The following is an 18,515-nucleotide window of genomic DNA, read 5'->3' on the forward strand; positions in this document are numbered from 1 at the left end:
ATATATAACACCCAGTGCTCCATTCAATACATGCCCTCCTTAATACCCATCACCCCCACAAAATGTTCAGTTTGTTTCTCAGAGTCCATAGTCTCTCATGGTTCATCTCCCACTCCAATTTCCCCCCCTTCATTTTTCCCTTTCTACTATCTTCTTCTTCTTCTTCTTCTTTTAACATATAATGTATTATTTGTTTCAGAGGTACAGGTCTGTCATTCAACGGTCTTACATAATTCACAGTGCTCACCATAGCACATACCCTCCCCAATGTCTATCACCCAGCCACCCCATCCCTCCCACCCCCCACCACTCCAGCAACCCTCAGTTTGTTTCCTGAGATTAAGAATTCCCCATATCAGTGAGATTATATGATACTTGTCTTTCTCTGATTGACTTATTTCGCTTAGCATAATACCCTCTAGTTCCATCCATGTTGTTGCAAATGGCAAGATTTCATTTTTTGATGGCTGCATAATATTCCATTGTGTATATATATGTATATATATACCGCATCTTCTTTCCATTCATCTGTTGATGGACATCTTAGCTCTTTCCATAGTTTGGCTATAGTGGACATTGCTGCTATAAACATTGGGGTGCATGTACCCCTTCGGATCACTACATTTGTATCTTTGGGGTAAATATCCAGTAGTGCAATTACTGGGTTGTATGGTAGCTCTATCTTCAACTTTTTGAGGAACCTCCATATTGTTTTCCAGAGTGGCTGCACCAGCTTGCATTCCCACCAACAGTGTAGGAGGGTTCCCCTTTCTCTGCATCCTCGCCAACATCTGTCATTTCCTGACTTGTTAATTTTAGCCATTCTGACTGGTGTGAGGTGGTATCTCATTGAGGTTTTGATTTGGATTTCCCTGATGCCGAGTGATATTTAGCACTTTTTCATGTGTCTGTTGGCCATTTGGATGTCTTCTTTGGAAAAATGTCTGTTCATGTCTTCTGCCCATTTCTTGATTGGATCATTTGTTCTTTAGGTGTTGAGTTTGATAAATTCTTTATAGATTTTGGATATTAGTCCTTTATCTGATATGTCATTTGCAAATATCTTCTCCCATTAAAAAGAAGACAATTTTGAAAATCTTTTTAGATTGAATGCTCTCTCCCTTTTTCAAAATAAGTATTTTTACCTGTTAGGATAGGCAATTTTGCATGCCATAAATCTTCAGTGTGTGAATAAATTCTTCAGTGGTTGTCACTTATTTAAAACATGTTGTTGATTCCCTAAGTAAGAAAATTGTTAATTGGCCATTTACACAATATTCTCAATTTCCTTATCAGAGTATCCTAACATTTAAAACAAAAGCAGTGCACAGACCACCTTAAGATGTTTAACCCATGGTATTTAGACCCAGAGTGAAACTTTAAATTGGTATGAAGGTTAAGGATTTGTTTCAATTGTTTCAGTCCACTGCACTTTTTTTTCCTGTGCATACATATTTCAAGTAAGCTCTGTAGTTATAACTATAACAAGTGACACATGATGGACCCCAAATCACTGCACTGTGAAATATGCACAGAAAAAAAGGACAAATGAAGATATCAAGGTCTGTTTTATTTTGCGCTGAACTGTAAAATGCCACCCTTGTTGGACAGAAGATCACTGATTCTGAGCAGGGCTCTCTGACTGCTAAGTTGTGGGTAGTGTTTCACTTTCAGCAACTGTTAATATCTGGGGTTATCCAGGCATAATGACCTCACTATTTGTGACACATTGTTGAATTTTCTGGTTCTTTTAACTTATTTAGACCTTTCTCCCCCCTCTCTATTCATTGGAAGACTGGAATGATCCTGAGCCGGGCTATAACGCAGGGCTGCCTAGCTATTGGTCATCCAATCAGAGTCGAGGCTGCTGAGGGAACATCACTAGAAGGATATAAATTAATCCTACAGAAAAGGTAATGCTTATGAGCTATTTAGCTCAAAATAATAAATGTTAATTTCAAGATTTCTGAGCAGTCAACTTAGATGGAATATTCATTAGGTGTTTAAATTTGTGTTCATAATATCAATATTAATTTTCTAACCTCAAATAAGCTTGAAAATGTACGTCAGTTTGGTAGTATTTCTTAGGTATTTTTAAAAGTAAAATGTTGGCATTCAGCATGTACCTATGTTGTAGACAAGCTGCTGCTTTACTCTATAATTATTGGAACTCATTTCTTTATATGCATTTTGATTGTTAATTTAAATATTTAATATTCTGTGTGTATTCTCAACCTTTTCTGAATCTTCTGAATATGAAATGCTGAACTGGGAAAGAAAAACTAAGGAGACAAAAATTTGCTGAGGTGTAGGGCGTCAAAAGTCTCCTTCCTATTTGTTTTTGCCTACTTGGTAACTAATCTAGAAAGCAGATTAGTGTTTGCCTGGAGATAGGAGGATGGGGAGGGATAGGAGAGCGAGATTACAAAGGGACACAAGGACAAGGAAACTTTTTTGGGGAGAGATGGATATGGGTGTGTTCACTATCTTGATTGTTGTGATGTTTTAACAGGTATATAAATGTTTCAAAACTTGTCAAATTTTACACTTTAAATGTGTGCCTGTCAGTTATGCAATATTTTACAGTATTGTATGTTAGTTGTTTCTCCAAAAAGCTGTTTTTAAAAAGTACAAAAAGACAATAGAGGAACAAACAAAAAAATCACAATGGGTAAGGAATGACTGAGTGCTTACTTTGGAGGGAAGTGGTGGGGGAAGGGCACTGTCAGTGGAAGAGCTAACCAGTGGTCTAGACGGTCAAAATGGCAAGTGTCTGGAAAGGTTAGACATAGTTTGATGAACACACTCTTCATGCCCAGGGCTGTCCCTGGACTTACTGGGTCCTGAAATTAGTGCTGATCTGGCCTTAGCCCACTGAGGTTTACTTCCTACTCTGGCTAGGATTGTCATGGAACTGAATGGGACAGAAACCACAAACTTGATGTCCTTGCTGCCTAGAGAGAACAGAGCTTGGGCTAGAAAAGAGATGATAATTAAAAAAAAAAACTGTAGTAAGTTTAACTTGAAAAAAATCTCCATTTACAAGAAAGATTTTGTTCAAATTCAGGAAAGAAGGGACGGAGAGAGAGGGAGAGGAGAGAGGTAGGATTGGTGGGTGAGGGGGAAAGGGAGGATCCTTACGCAAATTAAGATTATTTGCCTTTATATTAATGCAACTTGATTTTTATCTGAGAAACAAAATCTATTGCAAGGTGGAAGCAAATAGTAGAAAATTTGGAAACCTAGGAGTTCTCACTAACTGTGAAGCTACATTTTGTTTTTTAGAAAGCAGTAGGGACCAAGATTTTTAGAGTTTACCTCACCTCTGGTACTTTTCAAGTATATTTATCTTTTCTAAGAGTTTCTTAAGTGCCTGTTTGTCTTATTTTTTTTATAAATGCAACCATATTTTATTATAAATAACATAAATATCATCATGCAACTTCTAGAGACAAAATTTTTTCCTTTTCTCCTAAGTAGTGTAATATGATCTTAACAAAAGCTATGAATCAAGACATAGTCTTTTTTTTTTATTATGTTACGTTAATCACCATACATTACATCATTAGTTTTTGATGTAGTGTTCCATGATTCGTTGTTTGCATATAACACCCAGTGCTCCGTGCAGAATGTGCCCTCTTTAATACCCATCACCAGGCTAACCCATCCTCCCACCACCCTCCCCTCTAGAACCCTCAGTTTGTTTCTCAGAGTCCATAGTGTCTCATGGTTCGTCTCCCCCTCCGATTTCCCCCCTTCATTCTTCCCTTCCTGATAGCTTCTTCTTCGTCTTCTTTTTTTAACATATAATGTATTATTTGCTTCAGAGGTACAGATCATAATTCAACAGTCAAGACATAGTCTTTTAAATACTAAAAATAATAGAACTAGCACTTAAAGTAGCAACCTGACAACTTACAGAGAATATTGTAAACATATCATGCCTCATTAGTTTGGTTATGTCTCATTTGGTGTCACGCATCTTATTCTTATTCAATAGGGCAAGTGCTTGCACATGTTTGTGTATTTAATATTTTTTTCTGTGATGTGCATCTGGCTATGAGTGGATGAAAGGCAAACCAACGATGTCATTACTAAGTGATCTGAAAATCATAGAAAATTCTAAAAATCATAAACCTTATAATGAAAGATGCTTCTTTCTAAAAGGTATTTTGGACATCTTAAAGACAAACCAGTTGCGTCAAAGTCCTTTAACAAGGCTACCAATTAATCTTGATTTTGCTTCATTTTTAAAGAATGTGGATATGCAGGATTTGGCTTTTAGTGTTAAATTCACAGTCAGCGCAGCACACACACACTCCCATTCATCCACACACAGAGGTTAGATTATGGAGACTACAAACTTGGGGCCCATGGATTTTGTTTGGCCTGCACATTATTATAATATTTTGAGTTGGTTGTGAGCCTATAGAAATAGGGAGATTTTACACAAAAAAATACATATTTCTATCTTTTCTTGCAAAAAATCAGAAGAATGGGCAGTACTGGACTCTCACCATCTCATTTTACCAGTGAGGAACTAGCAGGAACAGATTCAGATGGAACATATATCCTCCAGTTTGCTATATTCTCCACTGTTCCCAGTAATAGCCCTCTCTCTAGCTCTAGACTTCTTCATTCATTTCTATTACCTGTCTGATAATCTTTACTGCCTTCCTTATTTCAGTGTTAATCTTTCAGTTATGGTGTTTTGCATCTCCTTTTTTTTTCTCCCCACTTAGGTCTTGCTGGAAATAGTGATAACTGGCCAACATTAATCTAGAGTAGGTTAAACAAACACTGCTCTAAGGACACCACTAACTACAACCAGCAAGTGTAGCTGTGTAGTGCTAGGTGCAGAGACAAAAAGACAGACAGGATAACAGACAGCCCATCACCAGGTAATCAGAGAGATTGAAAATCATCTCTTTGGTCAAGTCTTGAAGTTTATGAGGCTAAGAGTTAGAATAAAGCAGAATGACAGACTGCACCATTGTAGAAAGGACCGTTTGCCATGCAATGGAAGTTTAAGTAATATTCAAACATACAGATAACACTATTAGAAATATCAACATCAAATAGAAAATTGTCTATGTGTAACTTCACAGTTGGACTGATGGATCAAATTTCTTATCTCTACTCCTACTGTGTTAAGAATCATGGAGGGGAAATCCCTTTCCTCTGTTCTCTATGGATCCTACTTTTGGTCCGTGTAGCATTGGAAGATGCCAGAGCTATCTGAAGCTGTCTGGGAAAATAGATTTGTAACTGTGAAGCATGATGACAGTGGTTCTCCTTATAGTCAACTGAGAAATAATGAGCTTTAACCTATGAAATTTCCCCTAACTGAACTATGTTTATGGGCTGCCTTCTTGCCTCTACTCTCCGATAAATGGCATATTTCAAAGAAAAATGTGTGTGTGTGTGTGTGTGTGTGTACATCATTTTATAGATTCTCAATAGAAATAGTAAAATGCATATGCATACTCAATGAACAAACTTCCCAGGGCAGATAGTTCTCTCCTTGCATGTAAAAGGAGAGTATGTGACTAATCTTGGAAGTCCTATGCTTTCAGAGAAGGAAGGATTCTAAAGAGCATCTATTCTAAACCCTTCTTTATGAGTAGAAGTAGTAACAGTGGTGATGGTGGTGGTTGTGATAATGATAATATCATTATCTTTATAAGAAATTCCAAGTCCACTAGAGACTAAATGTTCTAGAAAGATCATATATCTGATCTAGTTAATGTCAGATCCAGGACCAGAATTTAGTCCAGCACATGTCATGATATTTAACTTTGTTTCTTATATGGAATACTGCTTCTTCATTTTCCTCTCCTTCTCTCATGATTCATATTGTTATTGCTATTTTTAAATTTTGTTTTTATCTATAAAAAATCTTTTTAGCTTGCTACTTGTTTACCAAAAAGAGGAACTTCTATGGTATTTTCTAATTCAGTCCTGTATGAGCATCATTACATATTGGATCTAAGTTTGATTTCTTTACATATAAAATGTCTTGAAAAATAAACAGATGCACTTGTATTTGTAGGAATTTTATTTTTTAAGGAAGTTATTATATATTCGAATGATATCTTCTCATCCTGCTTAGTGTAGATGCCACATGAGAGACTTGTTTTTTATAACTTTGGTAGTAAAATTTAAAGGCAACATTTATAGATATATACTTAGAGAGACTCCTGATACGGAAATTACTAGCAAGCTCTCAAGGCTTAAATATGATTTGAAACTACACATTTGCAAAATTTCCTAGGCAATTCTTGAACAGAATTTGAGCTGTGATAAAATTTGAGAAATGCTAGGAAATTTATAATTCTTTCAGAAGTATTTCTTATTTTCTTAACCAAAATATAGTTTATGTTCTTTAGCTACTCACTAAGAAGATCCCCTAAACCACTGTATGTTAAATTCAAAACATTTTTCATAATGGCCTTATTAATTTTTAGGGTGATAACATTTTGACATTTTATTCACATATCTATTTATTCAAAGATATCTTTAATCTCCTATCATATGCCGGGCACTGGGATCAGCTCTTAGGACACATGTGGTCTCTGCCCTCACACTGTTGACAATCTGGTGAATATCTCTCCTGTTATATTATTATTTGGGGAGAAGATGCAACAAATTCAGAAAATCAAAACTGAAATCGATGTAGTTTATGTTTTTATAATTACAGTCATCCTCAAATCAACACTATAATTCAATTAAAAGACAAAATTCTGGATTTTACAGCTTTTGACAGTTAGCATCAGTATATTAATTACCAATTGCAGATGTCTTACACTTTGAAAAATTATCATTTCCACTTTATTTGTCTTGAAGAAATATGCTCACAATAATTTATGCAACAGGAGGAATTGCCTATAAGCAATAATGTTGTCCTGAGTTATAGCTGTTCCGCATTAAAATGATCTAAGTTTTATCAAATCCCAGCACATTTCCATCAAAGCATTACAGCAGTCGCTTTATTATTATTTTTAAAAAGAGTGTAGTTATAAGCTTGGGGTTGACAACCTTAAAGACCAGCAATAATGTTGTTTTTATTATTTCTTCATTTAGTTGTTGAAACCTGAGCTTTTTTAGTACCTCAGGAGAATTTGTATAGTATGAGAATACTTAGTTATTATATGAACACAATTGTATAAAAAAATGTATGTTCATACCAAAGTGTTTTAAGTCACTAAGATTATGCCTCAAATTCTAATCAGTGAGACTAAACTGTTGATTCCATTTTTAATCTTCAAGTAACACAAAGTAATTTGTGTTGTACTTTTCCAATCTAACTGAGAAGATGTCGAGCTGAAATTCAGGGGCTCTGGGTTCTAGTATCTATTTGATATTATCTAGCTCTGTGATTTTTGACCAGCTCACTTCATCTCTCTGTATCTTACTTTATTCATCTCAGTTCCCTTCAAATTCTCAGTCTATGTGTTGTTGTTTTGGATAATGAGTGTCATTATTAAAATACATTTTAGTTCAGGACCCTAAGTCAAAAAAATTTTTAAAGCTTCTCTTTTCTTTTATTAATTACAACATAAAAAGGTCTCCAGAAGGACTAATTCCCCTAATACTTCCCCAATCCTACCCAGTGCTGAAATAGAACAACAGTTATATTTGTCTAAAGCCTGATAACGAGATTCTTAGCTTAGGGATCAGTTAGACCTTGAAAGATGTTTCATAAAAAAAGTTCACCTCTAAGTATTCATGTTTTCTCACATCCCTGCTTCCTCTTCTCCATTCTAACTTCACTTTCTTTTCATAGTGTCACGTTCTTTCCTTCTTTACCCAAATTTGACATTTGGGACTTATCCTTGCCTTCTGTCTCTAATCTCCACCCCATTTATTCACTCACCAAATCAATTCTCCTTTCATAATTAGTATGTGGTCTTTCCTTCTCCCACTGCTCTCATCACTGTACTTCAATGTTTTTTAAAAAAAGTCTGATCCATAGACCACACACATCCAAATTCCCTAGAGTTCTTACGATTGGAATCACTTGCAATACCTGTTAATACAGATTTGGGGGTGTCCAGACCTTCAGAATCAAAATTCTGAGGATAGGGGCTTGGAAACCTACAGTATTATCAAGCATCTATCTCAACATGCCCAAGAACTCTTCACGTTTTCTAATATAAATTGGATATGGGTAAAAGGCTAATGCACACTCCGCCAGTTTTGTACTGCTGCCTTGACATGTTCTACCCAGATCATAAGGCGCCTTGCTTTAGAATAGAGCATTGCCTGACACCTCTTATTCCCAGCCATTGAAGTTTCTGTCAAAACCCAGAGGCAGTAGGAAAAGCCTTGTTTAACATCCCATTACACTTCATTTAATTCATTTGTCCTACCTTTGTAAGGTTTCTAAATATTAATGATATTAATATACATGATTCGTTAATTTAGGCATGATTAAGTTCATCATAGTCGTTTTTCTTTTTTTTACTGAGACTTCGTTTAAGAAATCTGATATTCCTTAATAAAATTTTCTGGTCATTTCAGAAACCGGTGCCTGTGGTTCCTAATTTTCCATGGTACCCTTTTCCACCCTATCCTCTTAATCCTTATGCTTAATTAAGCCTCTTTCTGTCTCATAGAAAGAGGATCTTTGGGAAGGATAGAAATTTCTAGAATATTTTTACTGATTCCCTTTATTCTCTAAAACTCCTAACCAGTGTTGCCATGGGTAATACACACACCGCCACCACTACCACCACCGCCACTTTGGGTACGAAGGAAATCGGTAGGCTGCCTTGGGGAAGGAAGGCTTCAGCTGCAGTGATGGCGGTAGAACGGTGGAAACCTCGGGAGAATCTGGGCAGTCCTGCTCCTGCCGGGATATGGAAAACGATCCTTTCATTTGAAACCTATAAAATGTTTTAGTGTGGTGAAAAATTGTCAGTCTCTAAATTACGTTTCCATTACAGACATAAAGAAAATAATTCTCAGAAGTGGGTGTTTGGAACGGACAGCTGCATTTATTCTAAGGTAAGGACTTTGTAAGCCACAGCTTTTATTCCTAAATTTTTCCACTCCCAGATTCTTATAAATATTCTTATTGTCGAGAGAAAGAAATACTTTTTCAGCACAGTATTTCCCTGTGCCCAGAAGTTTAGAATTTAACTTAACTCAATACTTTCCTGTGAGGTTGTTTTGACTTTAAAATACAAGTTTTCCAAGACCAAAAATAATTTTTTCCAATTCATCATTATGATATGACCTAACATTTCAGGGCACTGTTTTTTTTTTCTATTAATTTTAAATTAAATTAAATTAATTATTTTTATTGAGTACAATTGATATATAACATTGTATAAATTGAAGACACACGACATATTGATTTGTTACTTTATATATTGCAATATGATATTAGCATAGCATTCACTAACACCTCTATCACATCATATAATTATCATGTCTTTTTTTGTGGAGACTAAGATTTAACTCTCTTAAAAACTTTCAAATATGTAATACATTATTGTTGACTATAATCACTATGCTATGCATTAGATCTCCAGGACTTATTGATCTAATAGTTGCAAATTTACACCAGTAAACAATATCTCTATTCCCTCATCCTCTAGCCTCTGGTAACCTCCATTCCTTTCTCTGTTTCTATGAGTTCAGCTCTTTTAGATTCCACATATAATTGATATCATGCATTGTTTGTCTTTTGTCTGACTAATCTCACTTAGCATAATGCCCTCAAGGTCCATCCATGTCATAGCAAATGGCAGGATTTCCTTCTCTATCGTGGCTGATGAATATTCCATTGTATATATCACATCTTCTTTATCCATTCATCAGTTGGCACTTAGGTCGTTTCCATATCTTGGCTATTGTGAGTAATGCTGCAGTAAATATCAAAAAGATACCCACATAGATTTTCTTAGTCATTAAAATGAGGAGATTGGCACTTTGGAAAACTGGCAATAGCTACTAAAGTTGAACATGTCTATACAACCCAGCAATTCCCCTACTAGTTTAATGTTAAAGAGAATTAATTACTTATCTTAAGGTAAAGATATTTACTAAAATGTTAATAGCAGCACTAATTGTAGTAGTCTCAGCATGGAGATTATAGAAATGCTTATCAGCAGAATAAATGGAGATATATATATATATATATACACACACAATGGAATACTATATAGCAGAGTTGGAAAACTTCTGTAAAGGACCATATACTAAAGATTTGGCACTCTGTGAGCCATGCAATCCCTGTCCCAATTTCTCAACCCTGCCTTTGTAGCTTGAAAGCAGCCATAGACAATATGTAAATAAATGGTATGGCTGTGTTTTAATAAAATTTTATTTACAGAAACAGGTGGTCAGTTAGATTTGGATCATGGGCCTTAGTTTTCTGACTCTGGAGGATAGCAATGCCAATAAACAAACTACAATTACCCATAACAATGTATATGAATATCACAAATATAATGGTTTACAAAGAAACCAGATGTAGGAGAATGTACACTTCATGATTACAGTTATTTAAACTTTAATACCAAGCAAAAACAACAAATCCATTGTGTTAGAAGTCGGGAGAGTGGCTATAGTTGAAGGAGGTTAGTGACTGAAAGGGGCTGTGAGAAGTGCTTCAGCTGTGTTGTTAGGTTCCCTTTCCTGACCTGGGTGGTTAATTAAACAGGTATTCACTATGTGAAAATGGATTGTGAAAATGTGAAAATCATATACTTATGATTTATGTACTCTTCGGTATGTGTATTATATGTACATAAAAATTTGCTTCAATAAAATGAGGATATTGGCCTTGAGTTCTCAAGATTTTCCTCCGGTTCTGTGACTCCAAATCTAAATGGAATGTTAATCAATCATCAATAACTAAGAAAGGCAAAAATTAGATTAACCCACATGGTATCTGTTAGTGTTTGCTTCTGGATCCCACCATTATGATTTTGGAAATGCTGAATTACTCAGATGAATGAAACTGGACGTACATATGTATTAATTTTTTCGGGCTGCTGTAACAAAGTACCATAAACTGGGTGGCTTAAACAACAGAAATTTATTCTCTCCAGTTGTGGAGGCCAGAAGTATGAAATCAAGGTACTAGCAGTGCTGTGTGCCATCTGAATCCTCTTGGGGAAGATTCTTCCTTGCCCCTTCCATCTTCTGGCAGTCCCAGACATTCTCGACCATGGCAGCATAACTCCAATCTCTGCCTTCATCTTCACATGGCCATGTCCCTCTGTGCCTGAATCTTCACAGGCCGTTCTCCTTCATGCATGTGTCTGTGTCCAAATTTTTCTCTTTTAAGGACACCAGTCATATTGGATTAGGGCCCACCCTAAGGACCTAATATTAAATTGATTACATCTGCGGAGAACTTATTTCCAAATAAGGTCTCATTCCCAGGTACCAAGTGTTAGGACTTCAGTGGACTTCTGGGGGGGACACAATTCAACCTATAACACAGAGCATGACAGTTATCAGTGTATTCCCTCTCAGCTCCAGATCTTCAATTTTTCACCAGGCACCTGCCTCAGGCAGCTTCATGGCAGAGTATTGCCAGTGGGACACCCTCATATGAATGGCTTCCTGAAGCATGTTGCTCGTGGGTGGCTTTATAGTGGAGTGTCTGTCACCAGTGAGGCACCTCCCTGTGGACAGCTTCTCCTGGTTCTCCAAAGGCAGATTCATAGTAAAGCCTGTGTGTGATCTGCCTCAGGGACTTCTTCAACATGCAGTGAACCATGGCTTTGCCCTTTTTGATGTGGTTTGGATCTCAGCCTTGGGTCAGGCCTCTTCTGTGAGCATTCCCTCTCAGGCCTCGCAGTACTGGTACTCCACACCCGCTAGTCACATTTTCTTCAGTGTTCTCTTTAACGCTTACTTGACAATTTCCTGACACTAATCCTCTGTTACTAATTGTTTATATTAAACTTTTCGTATTTAAATTACTATGTGGTTTATATCTCCTGACTGGACCCTGGCTGATAAAATAATAACTTTATTTCTCTAGTGCTCTAGAATGACACTGTTGAGCCGTTATTTCATGACCTGCACCATTTTAGAAATTTAGCGACTTGGATACAATTTAAATTTGAAAATTAACATAATAGCATTTCCTTGAGTAGTTATTTGTTAGCACACTGGCTAAAATTCCAACCCACTCACTAACTCAGCCTGGACTATATACTTTTAGCTCTGCTCCTAAGCTGGGAATTTGACATAGGCATCAAACGTCAAAGCATTTTAAAAAAATAACCTTTATACAACTTCATTCTGAGGTTCACCCTAGCTTTCCCCTTGTCCTGTTTCTGACTCTACTACATTCCTGAGCCAGAAGCTCTGGAGAGGTTAGTGGAGAGGAAGTCACATAAAGACCAAGACTACTTATACGTCTTGGTAAAAATAAAAAGTAGAATTTTTCTTTTTAGAGAGAGAGAGGAACAGAGAGAGCGAAAGCAGGGGGAAGGACAGAGAGAGGAGAGAGAGAATCTTAAGCAGGCTCTATACTCAGTGTGGAGCTCGACATGGGGCTCAGTCTCATGACTCTGAGATCATGATCTGAGCCAAAATCAAGAGTCAGATGCTTAACTGACTGAGCTACCCAGGCATTCCATAAAAAGTAGAATTTTGAGGGTGCCTGGGTGGCTCAGTTGGTTAAGCGACTGCCTTCGGCTCAGGTCATGATCCTGGGGTCCCGGGATCGAGTCCCGCATCGGGCTCCCTGCTCGGCAGGGAGTCTGCTTCTCCCTCTGACCTTCCTCCATCTCATGCTCTCTCCCTACCATTCTCTCTCTCAATAAATAAATAAAAATCTTAAAAAAGAAAAGTAGAATTTTGAGACTGGGCTAAAATATTCTTCTAGCTCTTTGGCCTGTATCTGCACACAAGGACTTCCTTCTGAGATATACCTAAACAGAGCTGACTCGTAGGACCCAAGAACATAATTCTGTCCTATATAAGTATTGCCCTTCCCACCAACAGACACAGAAGAGCGGGACCAAGGTATAAGTGTATTTTCTTTTCTCTCCCCAAATTCAGGTCCTAAATATCCACTTTTACTCTTTTTTACCTCCGTTTCTTGCAATTTATAATTTCCTAATTATTCCCAATAGTACATTCCCAACAGTAGCTAGCAAATAATTCATACTTTTGTGTTTCAAACACAATAACTTTTAAGAGGATTTTGATTCTAAAAATTTTAATATTCCATTCCCAAACACAATTGTTGTTCTTTTTTTATTACAATTCACAGAGCAAAACTATTAATGAGGAATTTTATTCTTTTAGAGGTTTAGAAATTTTGATTAGACCTAAATTTAGTCACATCCAAAATTATATCCATCTAGTTAAGGTTAAAATGGAGAATAATTCGATAATTATTTGCGGCTGGATCATAAATGGAGCTCATTTCATTTATTAAAAAAAGAAGACAGAATTACTTTAGGATATTAATAATTAATCTTGGTTCCACCACTTATTAGTTGTGTGGCATTATAGAAATCATTTAGCCTTTTGCAAGATTCACATTATTTGTCTGCAAATGGGAGATATTAATACTAACATTTTGGGTATTTAACACAGATTCTGGCCTATCAATAGATTCTGGCATATTGATTCTAGCTAATTGATAATTTGTAGCTATTAATGATAATAATAATGAACAAATTTAAATATAATATTGCATTTTGTTATATTGTTTTTACTTGGATAAGTTTTATGTCTTTTATTTGGCTTGTTTTTAAAGTTAACCATTTCTCTATTCATTTGTAAAAAGACAAAGTTAGATTACTTCTTTTATGCAATCCACTAGTTCCAGCTAAATTAAAGATTTAAACGTTAGGGTGCCTGGGTGGCTTAGTCAGTTAAGCTTCTGCCTTCGGCTCAGGTCATGATCCCAGGGTCCTGGATAGAGTCCCACATCAGACTCCCTGCTCAGTGGGGAGTCTGCTTCTCCCTCTCCCTCTGCCCTCCTCACCCCCATTCCTGCTGTCTCTCTCTCTCTCTCAAATAAATAAATAAATAAATAAATAAAATCTTCAAAAAAAAATCAAGGAAGACACAGAAATGGAAAAACATTCCATGCTTATGTATTGGAAGAACAAATACTGTTAAAATGTCTATGCTACCTAGAGCAATCTATACATTCAATGCAATCCCTATCAAAATACCATCAACTTTTTTCACAGAGCTGGAACAAATAATCCTAAAATTTGTATGGAACCAGAAAAGACCCCGAATAGCCAAAGTAATGTCAAAAAAGAAAACCAAAGCTGGTGGCATCACAATTCTAGACTTCAAGCTCTGTTACAAAGCTATAATCATCAAGACAGTATGATACTGGCACAAAAACAAATACATAGATCAATGGAACAGAATAGAAAACCCAGAAATCAACCCTCAACTCTGTGGTCAACTAATCTTTGACAAAGCAGGAAAGAATATTTGCTGGAAAAAAGACAGTCTCTTCAACAAATGGTGTTGGGAATATTGGACAGCCACATGCAGAATGAAACTGGATCATTTGTTTATACCATACACAAAAATAGACTCAAAATGGCTGAAAGACCTAAATGTGAGATAGGAATCCATCAAAATCCTAGAGGAGAACTAGGGCAGCAACTTCTGCGACCTTGGCCACAGCAACTTCTTGCTAGACACATGGCCAAAGGCAAGGGAAACAAAGGCAAAAATGAACTATTGGGACTTCATCAAGAAAAAAACTTTTGGGGCGCCTGGGTGGCTCAGTCGTTAAGCGTTTGCCTTCGGCTCAGGGAAGCCTACTTCTCCCTCTCCCACTCCCCCTGCTTGTGTTCCCTCTCTCGCTGTGTCTCTCTCTGTCAAATAAATAAATAAAATCTTAAAAAGAAAAAAGAAAAAAAACTTTTGCACAACAAAGGAAACAGTTGACAAAACCAAAAGACAACAGAGAGAATGGGAGAAGATATTTGCAAACGTCTTATCAGATAAAGGGCTAGCATCCAAAATCTATAAAGAACTTGTCAAACTCAACACCCAAAGAACAAATAATCCAATCAAGGAAGTGGGCAGAAGACATGAACAGACACTTCTGCAAAGAAGACATACAAATGGCCAACAGACACATGAAAAAATGCTCAACATCACTAGGCATCAGGGAAATCCAAATCAAAACTTCAATGAGATACCACCTCACACCAGTCAGAATGGCTAAAATTAACAAGTCAGGAAATGACAGATGTTGGCGAGGATGCAGAGAAAGGGGAACCCTCCTATACTGTTGGTGAGAATGCAAGCTGGTGCAGTCACTCTGGAAAACAGTATGGAGTTTCCTCAAAAAGTTGAAAATGGAGCTAACCTACAACCCAGCAACTGCACTACTAGGTATTTACCCTAAAGGTACAACTGTAGTGACCCAAAGAGGCACCTGCACCCCAATGTTTATATTAGCAATGTCCACAATAGCCAAACTATAGAAAGAGCCCAGATATCCATTAACAGATGAAAACATAAAGAAGATGTGGAATACACACACACACACACACACACACACACACACACACACACACGGTGGAATACTACTCAGCCATCAAAAAATGAAATATTGCCATTTTCAACAACATGGATGGAACTAAAGGGTATTTTGCTTAGTGAAATAAGTCAATTAGAGAAAGACAATTATTATATGTTCTCACTCATATGTGGAATTTAAGAAACAAAACAGAGGATCATACGGGAAGGGAGGGAAAAATAAAACAGGATGAAATCAGAGGGAGACAAACCATAAGAGACTCTGAATCATAGGAAACAAACTGAGGGTTGCTGGAGGGGAGAGGGGTAGAGGGATGGGGTGAGAGACATTAAGGAGGGCACATGATGTAATGAGCACTGGGTATTATATAAGACTGATTAATCACTGAACTCTACCTCTGAAACTAATAATACACTATATGTTAATTCATTTTATTTAAAGAAAGAAAGCAAAAAAAAAAAAAAACCCCAAAGCATCTAACCCAGACTAGTGGTGAGTAGACATCTTTATGAGCATGCAAACATAGAATCCACAAAGAAAACGACTAAAGACTTTGAGTATATAAAATTTTAAAAACTCCTAAATCTTAAATAGCATAAGGAAGAGTAAATACAGAAATATGACAGACAGGGGAAATCTTTGCAATATAAATGTCAGAGATAGGATAGTACCCTTAATATATAATAAGCTTGATAAAGCAAGTAGAAAAGGATAAACATTTCAATAGAAATATAGGTAAAGAACATGAAAAGGAAATATGTGAGAGAAGAAAAATTAGAAGAGCCAAACCAAATAAAAAAGTTCAGCCTCCCTAGAAATTAAAGAAATGTAAAACAATGAGACATTATTTTCTCCCTGTTAAATATCAGTAGATATAAAACCAGGGATATCCAATGTTGATGAAAATGTGAGAAAACAAACATGTACATTTCCTTTTTTTTGTATTTATATTTGTGGGGTTTTTTTTGGTATTTTGTTTGTATTAGTTATCTATTGCTGTGTAACAAATTACCTTCAAACATAGTGACTTAAAACAACAGATATTTATTATCTCAATTTCTGTGGTCCAGGGACCTGGGAGTGGATTAGCTGGATAGTTCTAACATAGTCTTTCATGAGGCTGCAGTCAAGGTGTCAGCAAGGGCTGCAGTCATCTGAGACTTTACTAAGATCAAAGATCTGCTTTTTTTTTTTTTTAATTTAAATTCAATTAGCCAGCATATAGTACATCATTAGTTTCAGATGTAGTTTCAGATGTAGAGTTCCATAATTTATCAGTTGCATATAACACCCAGTGCTCATCACAACACATGCCCTCCCTAATGCCCGTCACCCAATTACCCCATCCCCCCCCACCTCCCCTCCAGCAACCTTCAGTTTGTTTCCTATAGTTGAGTCTCTCATGGTTTGTCTGTCTCTGATTACTTCCCATTCAGTTTTCCCTCCCTTCCCCTATGATCCTCTGCACTCTTTCTTATATTCCACATATGAGTGAAACCATAAGATAATTGTCTTTCTCTGATTGACTTATTTCGCTCAGCATTATACCCTCCAATTCCATCCACGTTGATGTAAATGATAAGTATTCATCCTTTCTGATGGCTGGGTAACATTCCATTATATATATTAATATATATATATATAAATATACCCATATACCAAGGAACTGAAGCTTCTTGTCAATAGCAATGTAAGTATGCTTAGAAGCAGATCTCCCATGTAACAGGAGAACAAAATGGAAGCTACAGTGTCTATCATAACCCAATCTCATTAGACATTAACAACACTTTTGGCATCACATTGGGCCACATATACCAATCCTGCTATAATGTAAGAGGGACCACACAAGAGTATGAATACTAAGAGGCAGGGAACATTGGGTGCTACCTAGGAGACTGGGATAATATTTCTGAAGGTCCGTTTAGCAATATTTATCAAAATCTATAAAAACACATATTCCTTTTGACTCAGAAGTTCCACTTACAACAACTTACCCCAAGGAATTAATTAAAAGTATATATCATAATATATCTTTAAGGATATTTATTAGAGCTTTGTTTATAATAGTGAAAATTGAAAATAGATAAAGTAATCAACAGTGAGATTGTATAAATATATTATGGTAGGTCTTTATTATGGATACTATGTGTTGGTATTACAAATAATGTAGAATATTTGATGATGACAGAGGAAAATGCTAATGTGATTTGAGAAAAATCAGATAAAACATTTATTTATACTGTATCAAAGATTGTGTGTGTGTGTGTAGAAGCAAAACTGGAAGTTTTTACATAAAACAGGTGGTAGGAGGATGAATAATTATTTTCTTTAAGCTTCTTTGTATTTTCTAAGTTTTCTAAAAGCATTTATAATCAGAAAAAAAAAGAATCACTTTTTAAAAATATGACTGATCATGTACTGACCAGGAGGAGATAGAGCATCTAGAGTATAAAACATTCCAGGAAAGATTCTGTAGACCTGCTGGCTGTATTTTTCATGAGGACATGAGTATTTCTGTGGAGCCCCAAGTTTGGTCAAATATGTGGACTTTCTAATGTACATAGTGTTGAAAAAATATCACAAATGGATGGGACCCTATTTAGCAACCAGAGAGTTATCACTGTATGCTGAGGGTGATATTGGTCAGCATGAGATTTCAAGAAGATTCTTAGTTTTCATAGAAAACTTCTCCCTCAGTGGAATAGAACTTACAGCCCCAAAGCTGGTAAATGGCACAGCTGGAATTTGAAACCAGAATAACACAGTGTGTACTGGGGGTAGTAGTTAAAGCTTTTAAAGTGGGAATGATGTGATCAAAGATGTTTTAGTAAATACATTATTATTATCCAATTATTGTTATAAAAATTATTAAAATTTATCTTCTGGCCGTAAAAGTGGATTCAAATGAGAAAAATACAATGAAGCCCAAAGGGCTGAGGGACTTGGGAAAAATGAGGGTTAAGACATTAGACGTCAACTTGGAGTGATGAGCAGATGCACTAGAAGGGAG

At 36.3% G+C, this 18,515-nt stretch overlaps 1 protein-coding gene across 1 annotated transcript in view; it reads left to right on the plus strand.

The window, feature by feature from the left end:
* The window catches only part of DCDC1 (doublecortin domain containing 1), a 464,395-nt gene that overhangs the window by 264,378 nt on the left and 181,502 nt on the right, over positions 1–18,515 (plus strand). Inside the window, exons 17-18 of the mRNA XM_073904565.1 lie at positions 1,795–1,913; positions 8,949–9,009. Coding sequence (XP_073760666.1) covers positions 1,795–1,913; positions 8,949–9,009 — 180 coding nt within the window. The remainder of the gene's footprint in view (positions 1–1,794; positions 1,914–8,948; positions 9,010–18,515) is intronic.

This window comes from Callorhinus ursinus, unplaced genomic scaffold, assembly GCF_003265705.2.
Source record: "Callorhinus ursinus isolate GAN/ISIS: 27379988/994484 unplaced genomic scaffold, GSC_fseal_2.0 scaffold21, whole genome shotgun sequence".
NCBI classification, from domain to species: domain Eukaryota; kingdom Metazoa; phylum Chordata; class Mammalia; order Carnivora; family Otariidae; genus Callorhinus; species Callorhinus ursinus.